The sequence below is a fragment of the Pristis pectinata genome, chromosome 10, assembly GCF_009764475.1.
Source record: "Pristis pectinata isolate sPriPec2 chromosome 10, sPriPec2.1.pri, whole genome shotgun sequence".
Taxonomy (NCBI): Eukaryota; Metazoa; Chordata; class Chondrichthyes; order Rhinopristiformes; family Pristidae; genus Pristis; species Pristis pectinata.
The window spans coordinates 82,132,297-82,157,978 of record NC_067414.1 but is presented as its reverse complement, the minus strand read 5'-3'; the positions used below and the strand labels follow the sequence as shown (position 1 = coordinate 82,157,978).

General features: G+C 39.0%; 1 protein-coding gene across 1 annotated transcript in view; it reads right to left on the bottom strand.

The window, feature by feature from the left end:
• Positions 1-3: 3 nt before the first annotated feature.
• The window catches only part of LOC127575111 (beta/gamma crystallin domain-containing protein 1-like), a 49,624-nt gene continuing 23,945 nt past the window's right edge, over positions 4-25,682 (bottom strand). The window contains 14 exon segments of the mRNA XM_052024770.1: positions 4-1,527; positions 3,011-3,173; positions 4,875-5,033; positions 6,305-6,372; positions 6,375-6,427; positions 9,095-9,234; positions 10,891-10,902; positions 10,904-11,021; positions 12,257-12,369; positions 12,909-12,941; positions 15,209-15,335; positions 20,855-21,000; positions 21,886-22,012; positions 24,496-24,644. Of these exon segments, the coding sequence (XP_051880730.1) occupies positions 1,439-1,527; positions 3,011-3,173; positions 4,875-5,033; positions 6,305-6,372; positions 6,375-6,427; positions 9,095-9,234; positions 10,891-10,902; positions 10,904-11,021; positions 12,257-12,369; positions 12,909-12,941; positions 15,209-15,335; positions 20,855-21,000; positions 21,886-22,012; positions 24,496-24,644 (1,497 nt within the window). The 3' untranslated portion in view covers positions 4-1,438.

Below are 25,682 nucleotides of genomic sequence, written 5' to 3'. Positions count from 1 at the left end.
AAGTCAAATTTTAAACATTTTATTTTGCAAGTTTTTGCATAAACAGTTCAAAACAGTAACAAACACAGTACCATTGCTGATAGTAGCAACTAAATTCTGTTAAGGGAAATAAAACATTGTCCACCTTTCAGGTACCAAAATAACTGTAAATAATATGGTTATACAAGTATTTATCCAAGTTTAGGTCACAAATAATTGTTGCAATATCTGAATTGAAAAAAGTGAGCAAGAGGATAGTACAGGTAAAATATCATCAAACCTAATACTAAAGATAATACAACTACATAGATGTAGATCCCAGTTCATCTGTTACTTTAAAGTACAAAGAATGCATGATTAATTAAAAGGTTATGAAACTTAAGGTGAGACTGTTTATGATGATCCCTGACACAGTTTATCAAATAATACCGCCATTTAAACTGCCTCAATAACAGAGGAGGAATTGCTGGGCCTGCCCATAACAACTCTCAACATGCTACAAAGATGTGAGTGAGAGGACATCCACATCGCTATGTTAAATCATCCTCAGGTAATTTGTGTGAAATTTACTTTTTTAAAATCTGTATATTAGTGAGTTGTGACTGTGTTAAAACGATCAGGACCAACTACTATATTACACAAAGTGTAAGAATAGCTTTTTAATGCAAACAATTTAAAATTGAACCCAAGTTCATAATTCAGGCACAAAATGAAAGTCATCAATAAAGAGCCAGAACTACTTGAAAGAACAGTTCTTAAAATTTTTAAATTATCTCTGACTTTCAATTTGTTCCAACAAACCCAGAGCCATTACAGTAGCTACATGTTTAAAGGAAGTTTTATATCCATCTCAATTGCCAAGAATATATCCTGAACTTTTAATGTTTTGAACAAACTAAGGCAGCACAACAGCAGTTACAACATAAGCATCCAATGTGACAGATATTCCACTCTGCATGTTACCCTCTGATATTGTTATGAACTGCCATCTGCAGCAATACTTTTACAGAGAACTACTGTGTCAGTATTGGATCATTGCAAAAATATATCTTCATCCTAATGCATTAATTTGCAAGAGAAGTTATTATACCCGTTTCCTGAAGCAGATTTCCAGTGTTCAGTAAAATAAGTGAGCAGGGTTAGTCAATTATAAATACTATTCAAAAAATATATTTGAAAGCATTTTTTGCACCAGGTATGAGCTTTCCTCAGTTAAACACTAAAACAAGAGCAGCCAGTTGCCAACACATGAACTAAGTGCAAGAATAATAATGACTTCAGACAAGATTATAATGTAACATAAAGCAGATGGCAGTTGTTAATAAGAAATAACAATATTTGAGATTCCAACATTTCTATTTATTGAATTTACTTGAAAGTGTAACATTGTACTAACAGTAGACAATAATATTTAGAAAGTGCTAGGGCGTTTTCCGTTTCTGTTTCTATTTCGAAAGGATCAAACAATATCCAGGTCCCACCTCTGTGTTGGCCGAACCTCATCAAATTTGCTGAGAATAGTTTGATTCTTGTCATAATGCTGACCCCCTTGAAAACAAGAAGATTACACTTGTTAAGGCATGTCAACATAATGTAACTACTTAACCTTTGAACAGTGGGCACCTGCTTACAGAAGAGCTGAACTTTCATTGCAACTAAAATCACTAATGTCAGGGTGGTGTGAACGTCTGCTTCTGGGTCCTTGATTCTCGCCCAGCTACAGAAACCTTTCTCAATCCAGTTGTTGGTCGATATGGGCTTGCAGCTTATCATTGGCAGGTGTGAAGAAAAGGAAAATTGACCTGAGAAGCTCAGTATTGATTGTGGCTAAAATTCTCCTCTAATTTTGGTAAAGTAGATGCAAATCTGAAGAGTCAAGTACTGGAACACCATCTTGCATACCATCTCTGCAAATGACATTATGCAAAAAATATACAAATTCTTTTCCCATCTTGGGGTACACTAGATGGACGTTTCCTTCCCTCTATGTGAGATTTCTCACAAAAAGTAATGCAGATGAAGAGATGTTTATGTGCAGAAATATGCTGTGATTCCATTGACTATCAACTAAGGGTGACACTTCCACATTAATTGCACCCACCCCTCTCTGCCAGTAATTCATTTAATGTCTTGCCTTGAGTTGGATTAACCAACAGTGAAATCAACGACCAAAAAGAAATCTGTATGGAAGTATGAAAATGAGAAATGTCATAACTGGTGACTGCCTCCCACATTCCTAAAGCTTGAAGCAGAATATTTTATTTCAAAATAGTTGCAACAAATACAAAACTTTGCCTGTACAGATTTATAAACTAATAAAGGGGAGGGGGGCGCACAAGAGATGCTCCTTAATAAACAACACATCACAAGAGACAGACTGTTAGTAGAGATACTGATTAAAGACAATTAAATGGATATGAGGTATGGAACAGCGAAGTTCTTATTGAATGGGTGAACAAGACTGACAGGCTAGATGGCCTGCCAATTATTTATGGTCAAGCAGTTAAACTTCATTTAATGTGAATGAACAAAGACTTCTCCATTTATTTAACACCCTCAGAAGTTATTGAAAGAATAGTGTTCATGTCAGTATTATCCAATGGTGTGATGAAGTCATGTAAACTGCTAATCAGTACTTGACAAGCTCCTAATGAAAGGCAGGAGTGATTATTTATTTATTTATTTGATCAAATCACAACACAATGACTGAATGTTGGTTAACAATTAATAAAACACATTCTCTTTAAACTAACAAAGTATGCACCAAATCTACAGGCAGTCACATGTAGGGAACACAATCAATCCCTATTTTTAAAAGTTTACCAATCTGACATTGGTGCAGGTCTTTTTGAAATTGTATGAAATATTCAGCAGCTCAGTCTGAACTGGTGTACAAAGGATAGTAGGGAGAATACTCAAGCATTCTTGGCTTGGATCTTACATTGCTAATGCAAATACCAGTAGCTGTTGGAGAAGTATGCACTGACAAGGGCATTATATAAGAGATTTAGAAAGTAGACCAACTCCTCACCTTTTATATCAATAACCAGCTCAGTCCTAATACAATTCCATATGACTCCATCTGAACTGATGCTCCAGATCTGAATGTCTTTACTGTGAAGTATTGAAATGCCCAGTCTTGAACCCACACCAAGTAAGCTTCCGGTTGCATCCAAGCAGCAATCTTCTGCCACCTGTGGCAAGAGAAAGGAAGGAAATCAATTACACCTGGAATCAGGGAGAGTAGCTGAATATGACTGAAATGCACTAAACAAGTATTAGTCAGTTGCATATTCAGTTTTAAATGGCTCATGATTATTTCTTGATATAAATCAGACTATTCTTATCCTGGAGGAACATTGTTCACAACTTAAAATGAAACTCTACCACCATTGGGAGATCTGACTGAGCACCTTCAGAACTCACTGAAGACTGCTTAAACACCTTCTAAAGTTTAGAGAGTGAACTGGAGTAACTGAGAGAGCTATTATTTTTAACCTGGTGAAATACTCATTCATTGAGTGTCTTCTTGGTGGTGACACCATGACTAGAGGTATTATTATGGCCATGACTGGCCACCTAGAATGGGTCAGGAACTTAGGGACAGAAAGAGGTGACCATCAGCAGAGTGTCAACTCGCAAAGGCTCTTCAGAGACGTATCCTCCCTGGACCTCCCATGAACAAAATGGGTGGCACAGTGGTGGAGCTGCTGCCTCAGAGCTCCAGCGATATGGGTTCAGTCATGACCTCCAGCGCTGTTCGCACTTCCTCTCTGTCACCACGTGGTTTTCCTTCAGGTGCTCCCCACATCCCAAAGACATGCGGATTGGCCACTGTAAATTGCTACTTGTGTGTGGGTGAGTGGTAGAATCTGAGAGGAACTGATGAGAACGTGGGGAAAATAAAATGGGACTAGCATAAGAGGGTGCTTGATGGTAAGTGTGGGCTTGGTGGGTCAAAAGACAGGTTCCATGCTCTATAACTCTAAGCTAACATACCTGGCTTTTCCAATTAAATGACAGGAATCTAGAGTAAAATATTCAAATCCTAATGCAATGTTATGTGATCTTCATTTTATTACAAATAATTTAATCCTCAGAAATACGAAGGACACAGCAGAACGCGTGGGGTAGAAAAGGTGAAAAATACCATCACAAAGAAGAAAAACTATTATCAATGCAGGATCATACAATAGAGTAAAAAATACATGTAATTATTTATTTTTGTAAACCAAATTTTTTTTAAGAAATATGATATCAGAACAACATTGGGGGACAAGGAATAAAGGAAAATGTTGAATAGATTTACTTCAGGCAGAGAACAAATGGAAGTGACAGCACACAATGAATCCATCATCAATACACACTTCAGTTAGCAAGTGGATCAGTGTAACCTACAGCCACAATATCAGAATTCATGGTGCTTATTAAATAAACATCCAGAACATAAAAGAGGCTACAAGAGGCTATAACACTTTTTAACTATGTCTCATTGTCACTGAAATTTGAAACCAGAGACAGATACAACTCCTACGGTTATATTTCCGATGCAGTTTCTTTTTGCCCATTGGGAAAGGTAGTAAGACAATATTTTCACAACTCCCAAAAACAACAAATTCTTTAAACACAGGGATCAGGAATGGGGTAGGAAATGACATCACTGAGGATGGATGGGACAGGGATTAAAGAGAGAGAATTAAACTGATAATAAATGTAGAGAATATATTTTAATAATTAATCAAAATGCTATATTTGGAAACCTTTGCCTGATAACAAAAGCAGCCTGATGTAAATTTTATTCAAAGGCATTTCCCAACTCACTCTCCAAAATAAATGTTAAAAAAAGTCACCACTGCCATTTAATTTTTAATTCTCAGAATCAACATAGTAAGTACCTTGCTTTTGATGTACCCATCCTGGTAGAACCAGATTTGATCATCCATTCCTGTATCTTCTGAAGCCTGTACTCGAATCATGTTGATATCAGTCAGTTCTCCAGTCAACGTCAAGAATGCTCCAGTACCTCTGTTTCGTACCCTGAAGTATACTCGCCTCTGTAAAGAGAATAAATTATCAGCATAAATGTTCCTCAAGTTTTTTTTAATGCTTGGACTATTGTAGGTTAACTACAATGTTAATTATGCATTAACTAGTTTTTAACCTCATATGTATTTTTTTTTGCAAACCATGTGGATATTTGTGTCTTTTGTAGTTAAACAAACTGTACCAGATTAACTGAGAAGGGGGTAAAAGTTCCTATACTAACATAACCCATTAGTAATTGACCGATATTTTCTTTAAAAAAAAGTTGTACCATACAATTTCCATGTGAAAGCAATAATGTAATATCCACTCTAAACGACAAAACCCTGCTTAGTTTTAAGCTAATGTGCTTTATACTGTACAGTAGTTATAGAGTCAGAGATTTAGCAAAGAAACAGACCCTTTGGCCCATTGAGTTCGTGCCAAACATCAACCACTTGTTAACAATAATCCAATAGTAATCCCATTTTTTATTCTTACCACATTCTCATCAACTCTCCCCCAGATTCTACCGCTCACCTATAAACTTGCGGTAGTTTACAGTGGCCAATTATCATAGCAATCTTTGCAATGTGGGAGGAAACTGGAGAAACCAATGGAAACCCAGTCACAGGAAGAATGTGCAAACTCCACACAATCAGCAGCTGAAGCCGGATTGATACCAGGTCTCTGGTGCTGTAAGTAACACTGCAAATCCCTAGTTCTCATATAAGGAATTACTGATCTTCTCTATCATGCACAGAAAAGCAATCAGTGAAGTCTAGGCATCGCTTCACAAGGGCGGAAAGGAAAAAATACTGCGAATGCAAGATCAGGCTTAAAGCAACTGACACCAGCAATCTGCTGATGGAACCCTGCACTTACGGCATTCAGAGACACAAATGGGTAGCCAAACATGTTTCCAATTAAAAATAAGTGCAGGATTGAAAATAAACAGTGAGGGAAGGATTGAAATTTGTAATGATCACAAAAATGATTGAAATACATACTGGTTCAACAACAAAGCAAAAGTCCTTACATTTGAAAAAAACATCTCTTTTTCATTTCCTAAAGAATGTGTTTGGAGTTGAGAAAGATATATTTTAAACTCCATGGAAATGGGGCATTTCCCCCTTGTTTCATTTCTATTGTAGATTCATTATTTCACAAATGAATCAATCAACTTAGCCTTTCTTCAATAGGTGTAACAGGCACTTTCGATTGTGATGATGTCCAACAAACATTACTCAAAAGCTAGTACTTAAAATTTCACAGACAAATCTTTGTGGCGATGAGCCCTGACCTGAATTAGGGGACGCAGAGAACCAATCCCATGCCATCCAGTGTGCTGATGCCAACTGGGTATCTTACGGGCTGTAGCAATACCTGTCGGCCCTTTGTAGTTACTGCCTTCATAGCGATCCATCTGTTTTTCATTAAAAAAAAGACAAAATATATTTTCACATTTACACTCAAATACAAAATATCTCCAGAATGTTGCATGCTTGTCTCTTATCACTAATATTGAGCATTATTGAAAAACCTAGAAGTCTGGAAAAAATAAAGGTTACTTCAGCGAAACAATGATTCATTAAGATTGTGGTACTGAGTTGATTTCCAAATTGGTTTAAAGATACATTGAGCAGTTGCATCATAAAGTGATCTACCTTCAAGCATTTTAGTGAAGTGACAGTGATACTTCCTTGCTCTGGAAAGACTAATAAACACAGCAGCCAAAAATTAACAGACCAGCTCAGAATGACACAATATCAGGGAAGCAAATGCATTTCACACCGAAGCATACCAGCTGGCTACAAGTTGGAATAAAGAAGAAAATGCTAGAAACACCCAGCAGTTCAGGCAGCATCTGTGGAAAGGGGAAACAGTTTATATTTCAGATCTGGGATCATCGATTAGGACTGAGTGTTGCTGGCATTTTCTGTTTTTATTTCAGATTTCTAGCATCTGCATTTTTTTTACATTTTGGTTACAAGTTGGGCATGCTCGGGCTTGCAGTAAAATGTAAAGTTGGTAGAGAATGAGTACACCAGAGACTGCAGATGCTGGAATCTGCAGCAACAAACAATCTGCTGGAGAAACACAATGGTCGTGCAGCATCTGTGGGGGGGGGGGGGGGGGGGGGGGGAGGGAGGAATTGTTGGCGTTTCAGGTCGAAACCCTGCATCAGGACTGAGAGTAGAGAGGGGATACAGCCAGTATAAGAAGAGCAGGGAAGTGGTAAAACAGAAGTCCTGAGGTGATTGGTGGGCTGAGGAGGGGCAGATTGCACCAGTTAGGGGAGGGGAATAGGGGTGGAGTTGGGAGACAGAGGCAGACAGATGGAGGCAGACAGAGGAGCAAAATAAAAGAGAGGCAGATGGAGCAAGGTTGGGGGAGGGGAGTGTGAAGGCTGGAGACAAGCTGCTGGAGGGAGTTAGGGAACACAGAGGGGTACCAGTGCTGGACTCTGAGAAGTAAAGGAAGTGAGAATGGACATTGAGTTTTCAATTTCAGGTAACCCTCCCTCTGGTGGTTCACCCCCTCTCCTTACAAATGTCCTTTGGTTCTCCCATTTTTGTCCCCTTTCCCACCCACCAGCACCCATCCCCCATCTTTGTCTGCCTCCTGGTTCCAGCCATCCACTGCACACACAGTTCACAGGCTTCCCCCCACCCCCCCAAACCTCCCCCACCTCCCCAATCTGGTTCTGCTTCCTTCTGCTTTCACTTCTCCCCTAAATGTTCCCATTGCCACCTCCTTTACTTATCAGATGGAAATGCAGGTGACCCGATCAGTAGGGTTGCAGATGCATGAAAATTGGTGGTTGTGGATGGTGGGGAGGGTTGCCAAAGAATACAGCAGTTGGAAATGTGCTGAGAAATGGCAGATGGTGTTTAATCCAAACGAGTGTGAAGTGATGTGTTTTAGGAGGTCAATGCAAGAGGAAACTACACGGTAAATGGCAGGACCCTTAAGCATTGATGTACAGATGAATTTTAGGGTGTAAAGTCCATAGCTCCTGAAATTGGCAACACAAATGAATTGAATGGTAAAGCCCACCATAATGGCATGCTTGCCTTCTGGATCGGGACACTGAGTATAAAAATTGGCAAGTCACATTGCAGTTGTATAAAATTTGGGTCAGGCCACATTTAGTGTATTGTGCAGAGTTTCTGGTCACTGCATTACAGGAAGCATGTGGAGGCTTTGGAGAGGGTGCCTGGAGTGTATTAGCTATAAGGAGGGATTGGACAACTTGGGATTGTTTTTCTCTGGAGGGTTAGAGGCTGAGGGGGTAACCTGATAGAAGTATGTAAGACGATGAGAGGCATAGGTAGGATAGCTATGTCAATACTGGAAGGCATAGCTTTAAGGGAAGAGGGGAAAAGTCTGAAGGAGTATTGCAAGGCACATTTTTTATTACACAAAAAGTGGTAGGTGACTGGAAATGAGTTGCCGGGAGGCAGTAGAAGTAGATATGCTAGCAATGCTTAAGAGGCATTTTAGACAGACACATGATCAGGCAGAGAATAGAGGGATACGGACCACTTGCAGGCAGATGGGATTAGTTTTAGATCGGCATTATGGTCAGAACAGACGTTGTGGGACAAAGGGCCCTGTTCCTGTGCTGTGCTTGTCTGTTCGAGGTTTTCCATGCTTCAGAGGAAGCTGGGGAATTCCTGTCAGATGGTTGGGTCAGAGTAAGTGAAGCTGTTGTTTAATTTTGCTCAAGAGACTCTTCCCAAGCATCAAAAATGCAAATTTACATACATCCTGCCATTTAAGGAAATATACAATTGCTCTTAAAAAGTATTTTAATTCATTTACATATACTTCAATCCTCGTTGCTTCACAATCTACCTCGTCACAGGCCCTTGCACCTTACTGTCTCAAATTTTTTTGCATTCAAATCTATAAGCATATTAGGTAACCTGGTATAATTTGAATTCATTTACTTCTTTAACACCAATTTGAAAATGACTTCATACACTAAAGACAAATATAATTTATAACTAATAAATGCACAATATTTCCTCATATTATAGCAGTTCCCTTACATCAAATGTTTTGGGGCAGTTTTTTTTTTACTTACATTCCACCATTAACTTTGACTGAAAATATATGAGTATTATATCCTTCTAATTTCAGGTTCAGCACTTCTGAAATCAACTCAACTTTCTTTCCTTCAAATTTCTCTCGCATAAAGAGCATTATGTCTGGCACGGAGAAACACTGAAAACAAGAAAAAAAGTTGAATTATTTTTCAGAGGGAGAATGAGGAAAGGCAATTATAACTATTCAGTACAATTTTAAAAGGGTTGCTTGAACATTGAGATCGGGCAGTGTATGTACCAAGACCACAAGGAATTGCAGAGATATCATGAAAACCAGGCTCCCCTCTGTGGACTCTGCCTACACTTCCCACTGCCTCAAGAAAGCAGCCAGCATAACCAAAGACTCCTCCCACTGCGGACATTCTCTCTTCTCCCCCCTCCTATTGGGCAGAAGATACAAAAGCTTGAAAACACGCACCACCAGGCTCAAGGATAGTTTCCATCCCACTGTTATAAGACTATTAAATGGACCTCTTGTATGGTAAAGACGAACTCTTGACCTCACAATCTACCTCGTCACAGCGCTTGCACCTTATTGTCTACCTGAACCACATTTTTTCTGTAACACTATATTTTGCATTCTGTTATCGCTTTTCCCTTTGTACTACCTCAATGTACTTGTGTTTTGAAATGATCTGTACGGATGGCATGCAAAACTAAGTTTTTCCACTGTATCTCAGTACATGTGACAATAATAAACAAATTACCAATTACACACATTTTTGATAGTGGCAGGAAGGTTGTGAGCATTTTTGAAAATTACATATGGGATCGATGGCTTTATAAACAAATAGTATAAAGCATGAAGATTGTAGTAAACATTTCTAACAACTCTGGCTGCTTATAATACAAGTCACCAAAAGTTAAGGCTGTCAGAAACTTAGAGAGTGCAGAGGAGATTTCTGAGAATGGTCCCAAAGTCAAAAGATGAGTTGTTTGGAAAGTCTCAATAAAATAAAGTGATTTACCTTACCAGCAAGGTTAAGAGAAAGTTTGAGTTTTACAAAATAGTGAAGGATTTTGTACTGTAAATAGGAGAAAATGCTTCCAGCAGCAGAAGGGTCAGTAACCAGACCTAAGAATTACACAGCATTTGCTACAAGGTTGCAAATGGGAAATGGAAACATATTCAGTAAGCTATTAAAAGATATTGGGTAAATATGTGGAAGAAAAACTTGCAGGGAAATGGAGACAGAGCAGAAGGGTTAGACAACGGATATATTTTTCAAAAAAAGTAACTCAGACATAATAGAATTCTGTGCTGTAGGGTTCTCTCTTAGTTCATTATTATGTAACTGATGTGACCTCCATCAGGGGAGTTGAAATAAAAACTTAAGAATTGCAAGTAATATCATAGCAATTCAGCCTTGAAAATGAAACAATACACACTATATAATACAGTCCAGGAACATTCTGGTGATTAATAAAGAGTTATAGGTGCTAAATATAAAGCTGGAGTTTAAGTTCTTCAGAACTGATCTTTTAGAGAAGCAATTTTTCATGCCTTATAAAGCTTTACATAAAATGAGCTGAGTTACACAAGTGCCAAGCACATTTTATAAGACAAAATCACTTTACTATTGTTTGACTTGCTGAAGTACAAAGAACAAATTAGGATCTAATATTGTGATCATCCATTGATGCAGAAAGGTCATGAAAATTTTCCAGAATGAGTCATGTAACCTTCAACTTATAATAGAAAATTGGCTGTCAGACACATCACCAGCATCAGAAATTTCTTTACTATGGGCTTAAATATCTAAGGAATACGTACAAAGTTTACTGTCCTTTACGGATTTGATACATGCATCAGCTATACATCCTATAGCTGCCAAATTAGGATAAGTTCCTTCCTCAAGTATATATTGGTTACCAGTGAAATTCTCTGCATCATAAGCCACCCAGCTGCGAAGAAACACAAACAATGAATCAATTAGTTTTGTCTTCCTTTTTCTTTCTGAGCACAAAGGTTCAAAAATTAGATCAGAATATTAAAAGTCTAAGCAAACCCCACCCAAACCACATTTTCCTGTTCGTTGATCCAGTTTGAAGGCTCTTCTTAATTCATTTTCGAGATCTGTACTGCTGGCAAGGCCAACATTTATTGCTTACCCCTAACTGCCATTAAGAAGGTGGAGGTGAATCACCTCCTCGAAGAGCAGCCCAAAGTATTCCCACAGTGCTGCTGGATACAGAGTTGCAGGATTTTGACCCAGTAACAATGAAGGGCGGTGTGATACTACTCAGGACCGTGTGCGACTTGGAGGGGAACCTGCCCTTGATGGTATTAGCATGCTCCTACTGCCCTTGACCTTCTTGGTGGTAAAGGCTGTAGGTTTGGAAGGAGCTGCTGGAGTAACCTGGGCAAGTAACCGCAATGCATTTATATCATATACATCCTTCACTCACCACTAAGGCATGCACAGGTAGTTTGGATGCAGTGTGGGAAATCTAAGTATTGTTCCTTACTGCCCCAAGGAAAACACTCTACCACCTTTTAGTTATTAGTTTTATTCTAAGTTTCACTTCAGCCACTTTATGGAAAACATTCTGCACGCTTGCGTCAATCTCTTGCAATAAATCTGTGCCTACTGCACATTAAGAAACCCAAATTATTTCAAAGGAACATAACATAAAGAAGATTCTTCATTTGTTTTGTGAAATCCAATGGAGGTTCTTAAGGTGAAAGGCCAGTATCTGATCTTACACAATCGATATTTTTCAGTAAATGCAATCACACAGTATTTACTGCCAACTATTGAATACAAGGAAGTAGAATTCTCACATCTCTTATCAATGTCTTGCAAGCTGAGGGTCTAAACACAGGAGTTCACAAAAGCAATATACTTGCTAGGTATACTTAGTTTTTCCTAATTATAATGAATAGGGCTTTCTCATTGGCTGAGACAAAGTGCTTTTTGAAACAGTGAGGGAGTTTTAGGTTAAATTTTAAGGAGGGAGTGTCAAAATTTGAGTCAATTATTCCTCAAAAGGATTGGGTGTTTAAAACTATAAAAGGCATATTGAAACAGATTACAATATTTCACTTAACTGGCTCTTCAGTTTAAAGAACTGCCGTTGTGATCCACAACCACCCCATGAAGCCCTTACATTTTCGTGATCGAGATTAATTTGCTCACCTGCCAGATAGAACTTCACAGGACTTGGGTGAAAAACCATCAGGAAATTGGACTGCATCCATGTCAAAGATTTGTACATTTCCTTGAAATTCAGGCTCAGAAAACAATTTCACCTGCTCACAAAAAGTCACATAAAAGGCATGTAATATGCTTAAAAATAAGATAGCATAAATTTTGTGTAAAATTTACCATTTCAACATATCAACAATTTTATTTGCTTTAAACCACAAATAACAAGGACTATAAAAAAGGTCTTAACGAAATTACAATTGAGCAAATAAGATCAAATATCTTTTAGTCACATGTACATTGGAACACACAGTGAAACGCATCCTTGCGTAGAGTGTTCTGGGGGCAGCCCACAAGTGTCGCTATGCTTCCGGTGCCAACATAGCACGCCCACAACTTCCTAACCCATACGCCTTTGGAATGTGGGCACCCAGAGGAAACCCATGCAGACATGGGGAGAATGTTCAAACTCCTTACAGACAGCGGCCGGAATTGAGCCCGGGTCGCTGATGCTGTAATAGGGTTACGCTGACTGTTACACCACTGTGCTTGCCCACTTAAAGTTAGCCCACACTCTCAAGAACTCTCAGTAATTCCTTTGACAGACCAAAAGTTAATGAAAATACAGAACTTTGCACCATACCTTGAATTTAGACAGTTCACTATCCATTGCATCCTGAAATAAAAAAGCACATCTTATTGAGGTTTACTAGTAAACATCATTGAAACACACATCACTCCCAAAAAAAAGATAATAGCTACTTACCTACCTGATAAAATATTCTTAACCTATGAGCCCTATTAAAAGTGGAGATTGTTTAACACCATCCCTTGTTAAGGACCAAGCTAATACACAGAATCTGCTCATTTTCACAGGATTTCAGATACTTCTTTTCCCCTTTCATTTATCACTGCCAAATGACCTGTCAGTTATTTTTATTTAAGCTGAATGAAGCTCAAGGTTATATTTTCATCTGATGCTAAAGGACTCTTCTGTAGTTCTTAGCATCAGATGAAGTCCCCTTCTATCCACCAGGTGTTTTAATTATCCAATACTGCAACTGTATAAATGTAGCAAAACTGCTGAGTTTTAATCTGATCTACTGGTTGTAAAATCACTTAGCTCTGTCCACAGCATGCTGCTTCCACTATTATGACTATTCTAAGTTGGCCGTTCAATTTTGCTATGTCTGGTGCTGTTTCCAGAATAAGCCTCTCCAATCCTCACTGAACCAAGGCCAGTTCCCTGGCTTTATGGCAAACAGTAGAGAGAGCGGCAACAAAAGTATGCTGGAAGAACTCAGCGAGTCAAGCAGCGTTTGTAGGAGGAAAGGAATTGTCAACGTTTCAGGTCGAAATCCTGCATCAGGGCCGAGAGTAGAGAGGTGAGATGGCCAGCATAGGGAGGAGAAGGCGAGTGGCGATCGGTGGACTGAGAAGGGTTGTAAGATGACAGGCAAATTGTGCCAGGTAGGGGAGGAAGCCGGGGTGGAGTTGGAGCACAGGTCAATGATAAACAGAGAGAGACAAAGAGATAGAAAAGGAAAATATGGAGAGGCAGATAGAGCAAGGTGGGGTGAGGGGAGTGTGAACGTAAGAGTCAGCTGTTAAAGGGATAAGCAGGAACACAAAAGGTTACCAGCGCTGGACTCTGATAAGTAAAGGAGGTGAGAATGGGAACCATTAGGGGAGAGGTGAGGGGCAGTTAGAACCAGAAACAGATAGAGGAGGGGTGAGGGGGGAGAACCTGTGTTTGTTGCTCCAGATTCCAGCATCTGCAGTTTCTTGTGTCTCCAGTAGAGAGAGGCAGATGCCAGGCCATAATCATACAGCACAGAAACAGACCCTTCAAACAACCAGGTCCGTGTGCACCATCAAGCATCCGTTCCATCCATCGACCCAAATTCCCATCAATCTCCTCAGATTCTGCCACCCACCTACACTCTCAGGGTATTTTACAGCAGGCAAACAACCCAACAATCCTCAGCTTTGGATCTTGACCCACTCACTGTTTCTACCATTTTCTGTTTTTATTCAAGGAATTCCCTTACTTCTTTGCCTCACCATCTTCCCTTTTGATGCTCTCTAAAACCTATCTCATCTGTTCCAGCTTCTCTTTATGTATGGTTACAGGATGTGGTGGAATGCAATTCTATTCTTGATCATGGTGATCATAGATACCCACTCTGGATATTTTAGATCAAACCTCTTTCCCACTTAGCACTGTGGTAGCACCTCCTAACATAGAGGATACATGAAGACAGGACTTTTGTGGTAAATATTTCTACCATCTTGAAGATATGTGTGGTAATGGAGAGGTTTCTGACATTGGCTGAAAGATACAACTGTTGGGCTCAGCATTCTCAGCTGCATTCAGCTTCATTCTCATTGTGTGTATTGCAATGATTTGGACTACTTCAATCCATTTTCAGTCAGCAGTTAAGAAAGAACCACATTGCAACAAATCACATTAAGATCTTTCTGAAAAAAAATTACATTCTTTGAAAGGAGAAATTACGACACAAGGTTCAAGATCACCTTTTGTCTTGTAATTAACCAAATTTAAATGTTACAGCTGCCCTGGTGGGATTTGAATTCATGCCCCAAGATTGTTAATAAAAATTTCAGGATTACTAGTTCAGTAATTGAACATTATCCTAACAGTACTTGGAACACTGTGGTCTATAAACATTTTTTGGAAGAGGAAGAAGGGACACTCCTGTTTCTTCCTCCCACCAGACCCCAATCCCCAAATTTCCTTCCTGTTACAAACAATTGCATTTGAATGTTAAAACAACAAAATGGGAGAACAAAACTTGTCACAATGTTGCTTCTTTCTCGTAAAAGACATTTATATCATTAGAATACCTTTAAGCTAATATCATAGTCTGTTCAATTCCGAGATCAAAATTAAATATGCAAGAGGTTAACTCAAACACCCACCACTAGAACAGGTTGAACTGAAGCGATGGTACAATTTGTTGCTCCCCAGTCTTCAAATTTACTGTATAGTCCCTTCTCCAGAATGTACTGTTCTCCTGTGAAATCAGAATTCTCATACGCAACCCAGCTACAAATCAAGAGGAGAAAAGACTGGTTACTTTTACTGGACATTATAAACAGCATTCAAGTGGAACCACCAACTGTAAATAACTCTTAGGAGCTCAACGCTGGAAAAAACACATCACTGACAGAACAGTGGGTTTCAACAGTCAGCTGAGGTTTGTATATTGGCCACTGAAGACTTTTAACATCACTGACTGTGGACATCCAGCCTATCACATCTCTGCTGGCATTTTTCTGTGAATCTAAACCAATCTCTGGTTATTATCCATGCCTGTGCATAGTATCCTTCCACCCCCTTCCTTCAGTCAACTAATTCCTTTGCAAAAACTTTTTTAAAAATTGCAGAGAATTCCTCACTTTTTAAAAAAAATAATTATTCAGTCATGGCACGTGGACCTTAGTGGCAAGGCCAGAATATATTGTTCAGCTCTAATTAGTCAAACTGAGAAGCTTGCTGGGTCACATCAAGGGACAATTAAAATCAACACATTGGTGATTCTGGAATCTCACATTGGCCAGACCAAGTAATCAAGGTCAGACAATACAATGAACCTATACCCTCTAGTTCTTGATTCCCTAACCCTGGGGAATCTATGCTCCTCATGATTATATACACCTCTATAAGATCACCCCTCATTCTTCTACGCTCCAATGAGAAAAGTCCCAACCTGCTTGACCTTTCTCCATAACTCAGTCCCTTGAGTCCCGGCAACATCCTCTTAAATCTCCTCTGCACTCCTTCCTGCTTAACTGAACACAATATTCCAAATGCAGCCTCACCAACATCTTGTACAACTGCAACAATTAATAGAAATTCTTAATTCCTTATATTCCATTAAATTTTACATTTACAGACTGAATTTTTCATTTACGATGATGACAAAACCATCATTCACCATCATTACCCTGAAATTAACAACAACCTGGGGATTTTTGGTCATGCATAGTTTAATGCAAAAATCTCAAAGCTGCTGTCCGTGATTCAGCTCTTCGCCATAGACTATGTTGTTTGAAATCTTCCCAATGGAAGCAAGTTATTTACAAAAACTGGTCTTGCAGTAAAATATCTTGAAAATATTTTATTTTGTTGCACAAGGTCTGGGCATATTTTTAATATGTAATATGCCATCATTGTTGTTCAGCAAGCTCTTGGCTAATTATAAATTTTGTTCTGAAAATTAAATTTGTAGCTTGGATCAAACCATTATGAGTCTTTGTTTAGATCTTTTTGCATTGACCAAGTCCAAATTCATTAATCTCTAATGGCCATACACCTGAAACAGTTTCTCAGCCCTTAGATGAAGCTGGTCCTGCTGTGTTTTTCAACCATATTCTGCTTTTATTTCAGATTTCCACCATCTGGAGCATTTTGCTTATGTATAGGTTTTTAACTGATGAAGATACAAAGCATACTTCAACATAAAATTTAAAGCATGCTATTGGGGGAAAGATTATGAACTGCAAGCACTAAAAGCTAGACAAGTGTCAAACATTTCACAGGAATAAAGTAATCTTAGTAATAACTTAAGTAATCTAATCACTATTTTGTTCTTTATCAACACCACTAAAAACAATGATCATTGATTTAACTGTAGGTTCTGAAATACAACGTAAAAAATGCTTGGCCTTAACCAAGAGTTGGCCCTAACCACCAGTGATAGTTCACTTACTTTCCCTTAAATGTTTCTACATATTTATTGCAGTGTTTGGGCAGGTATCAAATAGCAGTAACTTCTGGGACACGTCATGGGGTGTCATTTATGCACGCACCAGCACAAGGTGAAAATGGATATAAATAGATGCAAAATTTGCTTCGTACACGGGAACATGATAAACAACAGCTGACATAATGACGAAAGTAAATGAAAACCTGACTGCTGAGGTGATTCCACATATTCTTAGAACAGCATGCTTTCATTGATTTGCACTGTAATAAGGTCCAGCTATGCCTGTGTCTGATCATCAAAACCAGATCAACCTTTCTGAAGCAGACTGACAATAACCTACTAGTTGTGTAATACAACCACACCTACCAGCTGTAAGACAAGCCCATTACACATCTATGAAAAGAACTGAAGCAGCAAATTGTCTTCTCTGTCTAAGGTAACTCGCATAACAAAAATTATTTTAAATTGCTCTTTTCCCCCATAAAAACTTATAAAAGATAATAAAACAGTATTATTATTAAAACAATATTACTTTCAACAGCTTTTTTCACTTTCCCTGCTATACCCCATTAGTTAATAATATTGCTCCAAATTATACAGGCAAGGACAATACACAAACAATACTGGAAACATAACTCAATTTGGATTCTTTGTGACTGTGTTAATAACTCTTATGAATTTCAGAGCTTTCATAGGTCGTATAGAGATACAGCACAGGAACATGGCCTTCAGCCACTGAGTCTATGTCAGCCATCAACCACACATTTATACTAATCCTACATTAATCCCATTTCTTAATCTTTCCACACACCAACAACTCCACCCAGATGCTACCACTCACCTACACTCTAGGGACAGTTTATAGTCGCCAATTAACCTAAAAACCCACACATCTTTGTGGGAGGAAACTGCAGCACCCAGAGAAAAACGACATGGTCACAGGGAGGACATGCATTCCTGAGATCAGGGTTGAACCCAGGTCTCTGACACTGAGGTAGCAGCAGAGCTATTCCACTCTGCCGCCCATTAACAAACACTGCGGCACAAGAACAATTCATTAACACATGCCCAACCTCCCCAATGACTATAATACCCAACCACACTGTAAGAATTTGGCAAGGTCAATTAAATTGAAAGCTGCCATTGCCACTATCAACAGAATTCGACATGAGGACAAGAGAGGAGAGAATTAGCAAAACAATCGTCCCTTGAGAATAAAAATGAGATCCTGGAAAAGGTGGACCCTTCCTCTAGTAAATTTCACCATGGCTTCATTGACCACCTCTCAATGAAGATAGATATCCATCATGAAATTCACCATGGTCTTCAGTGCACCAACCCAGCCTCTGGCCATCTAAGGGAAAGCACGTGTTAACATTAAGACCTCAACTGAGCAAAAGGTTTATGGTCTACCAGGCATCGGCGATCCCTGCCCTTCTGTATGCTTCCAAGGTATGAACTACAGTAAAACTCTAATAATTTGATGTGTTCAGGACTTTGATGGTGCCAGATGAGCAGAATTTCTGGACTACTGGATGTTGTTCTTTTAATACTCCATATTAAAGTTACAAATAATGCTCAGGAATCAAGTCTCCAGTAAGTTTAAAGGAAGTGTTGGAAACAGAACCAGGCTAGTTTCAAGAGTGCATAACCAACAGAGTTAGTTAAGTTTAAAGAGAGTTTGGGAGCTGCGACCCTGGTGAATGGGCAGGGGATGCAGGAACTGGAGCCCCAGTGAGTGAGAGGGAGCATGGGAACCAGGGTACTGGGGAGCAGAGAGGGAGCACAGCAATGGGGGCCCTGGTGAGTGGATGGGGAGCATGCAAACTGGGAGTAGGGTGCACAGGAAATGGGGCTCTCATGAGTAGGAACTGGGGTGGCAGTAAGACAGCAGTAAAGGTGGGAGAGCGGGAATTGGGTGAGTGGACAGGGAAAGTGGATCCTGGAGTTCTGTAAATGGAAAGGCACTGTGGGATCTGAGGCTCCAGTGAGCAGGAAGGGAGCACGGCAAACATTACCTGGGAAATCACAGGCCGTCAATATTGCCTTTTTGAAAAGCTTCAGTTTGGGCAGCTGCTCCTCTCCATTTGTTTCATTCATTTCTTTCACCAGAGCCTGACGTCGAAGCACATGGATTTCAAGTGGTGAACTAAATGACGAACCATCAGGATTTCTGAATAGTTGGACAGCAGTTTTACTATACCCACAACAGCACCTCAGAGCAGTAGAGTTGCCACAAAATCTCCCAAATCCACTATGTCAGCATCCTCTCCCAGGCCAACATCCCCAGCATCGAGACCGTCAGCACCCATGGATAGGCTACATCTTTTACATGTTCAACATCACACTCCTAAAACACTTCGTCCCAAGCTCAGTCAGGCTAAGAAATTACCGGGAGGAGAGAGGAAATAAATCAGGAATTGTCACAAAGATTAAAAAATCCTCACTGACTCATGATCTCTAAAATGGAGAAAATGCATTCAGAATGCATTGGGAGTCCATTCATAAGGGACACAGGGAAGCCCAGCCTAAATATGGAAAAAAAGGCATCACCTCCAAAACTACCCACCCACCTTTCTTGTCAAGTACGGCAGCCCCCACCTCTGGGGGTAATCTGCAGTCACACATCTGCTTTATCAGCCACTCCTGAACCCACAGAAATAAAGTGAAAGCAAGTCGTCCTCGATCTCGTGGGACTGCCGAACAGCAGGAACATGCTAAGTGGTTGCAGGACAACAAAGACCATCTTGTTCTGCCCTTACAAATTTCCACAATACACCTGCAGGAAAACTCTCTCTTTCAGCAGAAAGTATCACGATTTTTTGACTTTACAACTGCAGAATAATTCAGGGTAGAAAAGGTTCTTTATCTTAAAGAACATTATGTACAGAAAAGAACACTTTCATAATTTAATCAGGAGATCTACCTTCCTACAATGTGCTATGATATTCTAATTTTGTTGTCCAAAGACAACCAAGGAGGTCGCAACAGAAGGCTGGGTAACTCTAGCACCATGGCAAAAGTCAACAACACAACTGGGATCAGAAACTTGCCCAACAATTTCAGAGCACTGAATGCTTCTCCAGTCAATCTTCCTTCTCATATATTAGTGTATTGTGGCCTATAAAGCTCACACGGGAATATAAAAATGTACTCCAAATCAAAGAGAGAGAAACTATTAGTTTGAACACTTCACTGATTACATACATATTTGCTGATGGATCTTAGTCCCTTATTATCCAATTCCATGTATTTCAGTCAAATTCAGGGACAATAGGACCACTACTCAGTTAATTTCTGTAATGCAGTTACAGGGCATCTTTCATAACCTCAAAACAACCACAAACTCATTATAGCCAATGGAATATGTTTAAAATATATTCTCTGTTGCAATATTGACTGGGCTGTCATATGACTATGGCAATCACCTATACATCAATAACACTAACTTGCTGAAAACATCACTGTAGTGAAATTACTGAACTGAATTGACTGAGTTCTTCAAAAAGCTTTTTTTTAAATTGCAGAGGAAAGGTTGAACTTTTGACTTTTTATTTATTTATCTCTTCTCCCTTGCCTCTCTCTTAAGGGGCAGCATGGTAGCGTAACGGTTAGAGCGACGCTATTACAGAGCCAGCAATCAGGGTTCAATTCCCGTTGCTGTCTGTAAGGAGTTTGTATGTTCTCCCGTGTCTGCGTGGGTTTCCTCCGGGTGCTCCGGTTTCCTCCCACATTGCAAAGACGTACGGGTAGGTTAATTTGGGTTTAAAATGGGTGGCGCGGACTCGTTGGGCCAGGGGCCTGTTACCACGCTGTAAATAAAATTTAAATTTAAATATGCTTAAGTTAGACTTACGCTCCACTGAGAACATTTATAGACATTGTCCTCAATCCATGTTCAGTCTCCTCCAAGACCGGGACAGGCCCTACTACTTCAATGCTTCCACTTTTTTCAGAAAGGTTTTCTTCACTGTACATTATCATGACTGGATTTGACAAGTCCTGTGTATTAAATAATAAAAGTTCAGAACATTGTTTGACCAGTTAGAAAGTCTTGTTTCTGTATGAACAATAAATCATAATCACACATTTTGCAAAGCTAGCAAGAAAAATGAACACTTTGAAGACAGCGTGTGCATCATTTATTTGGTAGATTATAAAGAAAAAAATAATTAGAACATTCTAATCCCATCTTCTGTGTTCTTTTTGACCATCAATGGCTCTTGATTAAACAATGCATCCATTTTTTAATTATCATCCTTATTTTTAAATATCTGCAATCTGCCTTTTTCTGTAATTTCCACCAGCCCCATAATCCTTTGAGATGCTTGCATTCCCCTAACATTTGGACAATTGTACATCTTTGAATTGAATTGCTATGCACAGCTATGCCTTCAACTGCCTAAATTCTGGATTTCTCCTTTTACCTCTCTTCCCACCATCAAGATACTGTTTAACATCTACCCCTAACTGATTTTGGTTATCTGGCATAATATCTGCTCAGTATCAATTTGTTTTCATTCACAAAGCTCCAGTGAAGCATCTTTGGACATCTTAGTTACTTTATAAGGTGCTATATTAAAGGATATAATTGCTGCTCATTATCAACAAACTCCTTACTTTATGGGCCACCATCCTCCAATTACAACTGAGCCAGACTGCAGCACTCAGGTAGTATTAGCTGAATTTTAAATCAAGACTCATACTTTTCTCAATACATAGGCACAGACAAGGGACAACCTGTTTCCACAAGTCATCTTCTGAAAAAACGTTTGGGGTGGGGGAGGGTGTTGACAAAAAGAAAGCACGGGATTGCAAATATGTTTTATTTAGAGACATAAAAGCTGTTAATTTGCAATTATACATGTTCAAACGAAGAGTACTCACAATGTGGATAAACCGCAAAGATTGAAGGTGTTCGTTGTAGCCTCCCCATTCATTCCACGCTCGATACTCCCCTTCCTCCAGTGCATATTGATGACCTCGAAACCCTGGTTTCTCATAACCAACCCAGCTGGGAGAAGTTAAGAACACAGCTCAAAAACTGAATCCCTCATGTGGCAGCAGGTAACACAGAGAAAGAATTTATATAGTGAAGCAACTGTTCCTGCCAAATGCTAAGCTCAATAACATAGCTGACAAACTTGCAAAATATGCCACAAAATATATATGCCAATTAAATGTTGAATAAAGCACAAGAAAGAAAGACTGCCTGCCACATTTCTTACTTGGTGCTTCGACTACTTTTGCTAGAGGTGCTCATATCTAAGTATGTAGACACGAAGCATTTTTCTTCGTAATGTGTTACACTCCAAAATGTTATATTTTGTTTTGAATTCACAATTACATCAATATGTAACACTTGCACTTAGCATGAGCATTTCATTCTTGTGTCATGATTTTGTCATACCTTTGTATCACCATACTCGGGTAACAAATTATTATGCAAGATGGAGACACAAGAGACTGCAGATGCTGGAAATCTGGAACAACACACAAAGGGGCTGGAGGAACTCAGTGGGTCAGGCAGCATCCATGGAGGGAAAAGGTCAGTTGACGTTTTGGGTCGAGACCCTTCATCTGGACTGGAAAGAAAATGTGGAGATAAGAAGTATAAAAAGGTGGGGGGGGGGGGGGTGCAGGGGAAGGGGTGGATAAAGAACTGGCAGGTGATAGGTGCTGCCTGATCCGTTGAGTTCCTCCAACTGCTTTGTGTGTGTTGCTCCAAATTATTATGCAAACTTACTTGTCAATTCTTTTAACAAGTAGGATGCCACAAGGATTAATGCTGGGGCTTCAATTATTTATCATCCATGTTGATGACTTGGGTGAAGTGTACTTTACCCAGGCCCATTTCTGCTTCTTATGTGCTTATATTGGACAGTAGTGCTAGTCCTTCACATTGCATTCATCAGGTCATTAAACAGTACTGGATGATGATTTTTTTACATTTATTTTAATGTACATTTTAATTTTGTTTATTTAGTCATTTATGCCTCCAGTTTAAATAAATTAAAATTAAATTTTCCATAACACTTCATGCCTTTCCTTTCCCACCCACTCTATCTCCTCTTATGATTCCATGAAACCTCACAGGGTCTGGCTAAGGCAGGACATGTTGCTTCCCCGACTGCCCAGCTAATACTCTGCTTTCCAAATGAAAATGCAATTTGAATCAATTTGCTGCTTCTTGCTTTGCAAATGGCACTCACAGATGGAAAATGCAGCCTAGACTTCAGAATTCCTGAGGGTTCCCCTCCCAGCTTGAAAAGAAACAAAAGGCAACAAAGTTAAAAGCAAAGAGAAAATAAGAAGCAACAAGGAGACATCAATTTTGAAGGAGCCACACCCGGGAGAGGGGAGGATCCAGAGAGGGGAAAACAGCTCACTGGCTCGGAGCTGGAAGTATACAAGCCAATAAAAACTTGCTCTCATGCATAACCTCAGGAAGAGAATGAAACAAGATGAATGCAAGCAAGTTCACTGTATGACAATTACAATGACCCCTTTCCCCCACCACCATTTACAGCTATACAAATACATAAGGATTATGCACCAATAAGGGAGTTCATGCATAATTTAAATGACAGCATTACCCAGCCAGAACTCCTGTTTTGTGAAGTGTTCTATTACAGCATGATGGCAAGGAGACAAACCAGGCATGATTCACACCCGAGATACAGATTTGGAGGCTGTACAGGAGCAGCTCCAATATAAAAGAACAGCATGTGAATTCACGTTATCTTGAGAGACACAAGATTTCATGTATGATACTTACCCTTCTGTTTTAAACTTACTGCTTTTTTTTATATAAACCCCATCAACCGAAAACAAATATCTTTCACAAGTCTTATATCTCACACATCACCCGCTATCTGAGTTGACAACAAATCATTCTTCTGGAACTCTGCTTGTGCACAATAGTTTCAATGGCTTTAACTTCTTTTCCTACTGCGAAGTAATTCATTAATAACCCCATGCCAACAGTCTCCTTCTTTAGTGCAATGTCAACATGTTATAATTGCCTGAAGAACTTTTACTTCTATTAAGTCAGTTGCCTTGTTTATAAAAAAAACTCAAAGACAGTGATAGTAAATATAAATTAATCTTGTTTTCCATATAATGGACTAAACCATTTTCTGCTCAATTCCATGATCAGTCTACAGCTGTATTACTTACTGCAAACCATCCATATAATTAGCATGTTACACTGCATGTCAAATCATGTACTTGTTGGCCAGTAAGGTTAGATTAATAAAGAGAAAGCTACTCAGAAATTTAGCACACTTAGGTTCTTACCTATGAATAAAGTGATGTACCTGGTGCAATGTTTATACCAAATTAGGAAAACGAACAGGTGCAATATTTCCATTACTAAGGTTTAAATAGTCCTATTATATACAAAGTTCAGACAAATTGTTCCACATTACAGTAAGATTCAAGCTACAACAAAAACAGAACCAATTTAGTAGTAGTCGGTATGTATTCACAACTTACAATCCTCCTAAAACTTTCATCGACCCAATACTTGCAAAGGGATAAGTGTGGCACAAAGCTGATACTTCATCTTCTCCAGTGAAGCTGAATACATCCGTTTTGATTTCTAGCTGTTTGCCTTCAAAGAAAGGTTTTTCATATACAATGACCTGCAATAACAATGTTTAAATCAGGGAATGAAAACTTTCTTCCTTATTTTGCGGCTTTCATTTCCTGAACACTGAAGCACAATATCAAACAACAGCACCAAAGTTACATCAGTACGTGTCACATATTCATGCCTAAGACATTGGCAGTGGCCACAAACATAATAGGATTTGCTCTGAAATTTGTAGTGGACAATTTTGTTTCACCTAACTCTGAGCACCAAATGACTTTTAATTTCAATTTCATTTACACAATTTATTCTTCAACCTTAATTAGGTTCAGTATTTGCTCCAAATATATATTACAAATTTAATATATCACAACTCCATAGCAAGCAAGTTAGCATTTGCAAACAGCTCAAAACTCACCTAGTAATTTATTTTTAAGTCAAAAATATTGAAATGAAAGATGCAGTGACATGTATTCATTCTAAGCAGCATAAATGAGAATGTGCATGAGGAGAGGGGAGATGAGGTGCAACGAATAAACTGCTTGTTGGTGTGGAAGCAGATTCAATAATAACTTTCAACAGAAACTTTGAATGCATGAAAGGTTTTCAGTGCCAAGAGGATACAAAGGGATGAATGTTCTCTGGTTTACACACAGTATTGTCCTTTGTTTAAACATGTTTCAGGTGCCAATACTCAGAATTTGAGACGTTGGTTGTGAATCAACAAGTCCAGTAAAAGGACCAGGATTATATTTAAGAAAAAAGTACAATTTGGATCTGTCAATTTTTTCAAATTCACTAGACTAAAACAAAAACAGTCAACATTCCAATGTCAGGCAAATGGACCTCAAGGTGGTAAAGAAACTTATCGACCAAGTGAAAATCAAAAAACCTGCAAATGAAGGACATCTAAAATAAAATCAAAAAATGTCGGAAATACTTAGCAGATCAGGCTGCAACTGTGGGAAGAGAAACAGAGTTACTGTTTCAGGTTGATCTACCAAGTTTTGTACAATTGCTAACAGCTGCTCCAAATAGATTCAAGTGCTCTGACATGGAGCCAATAGGACTAGGTCTCTGTTATTGAGTG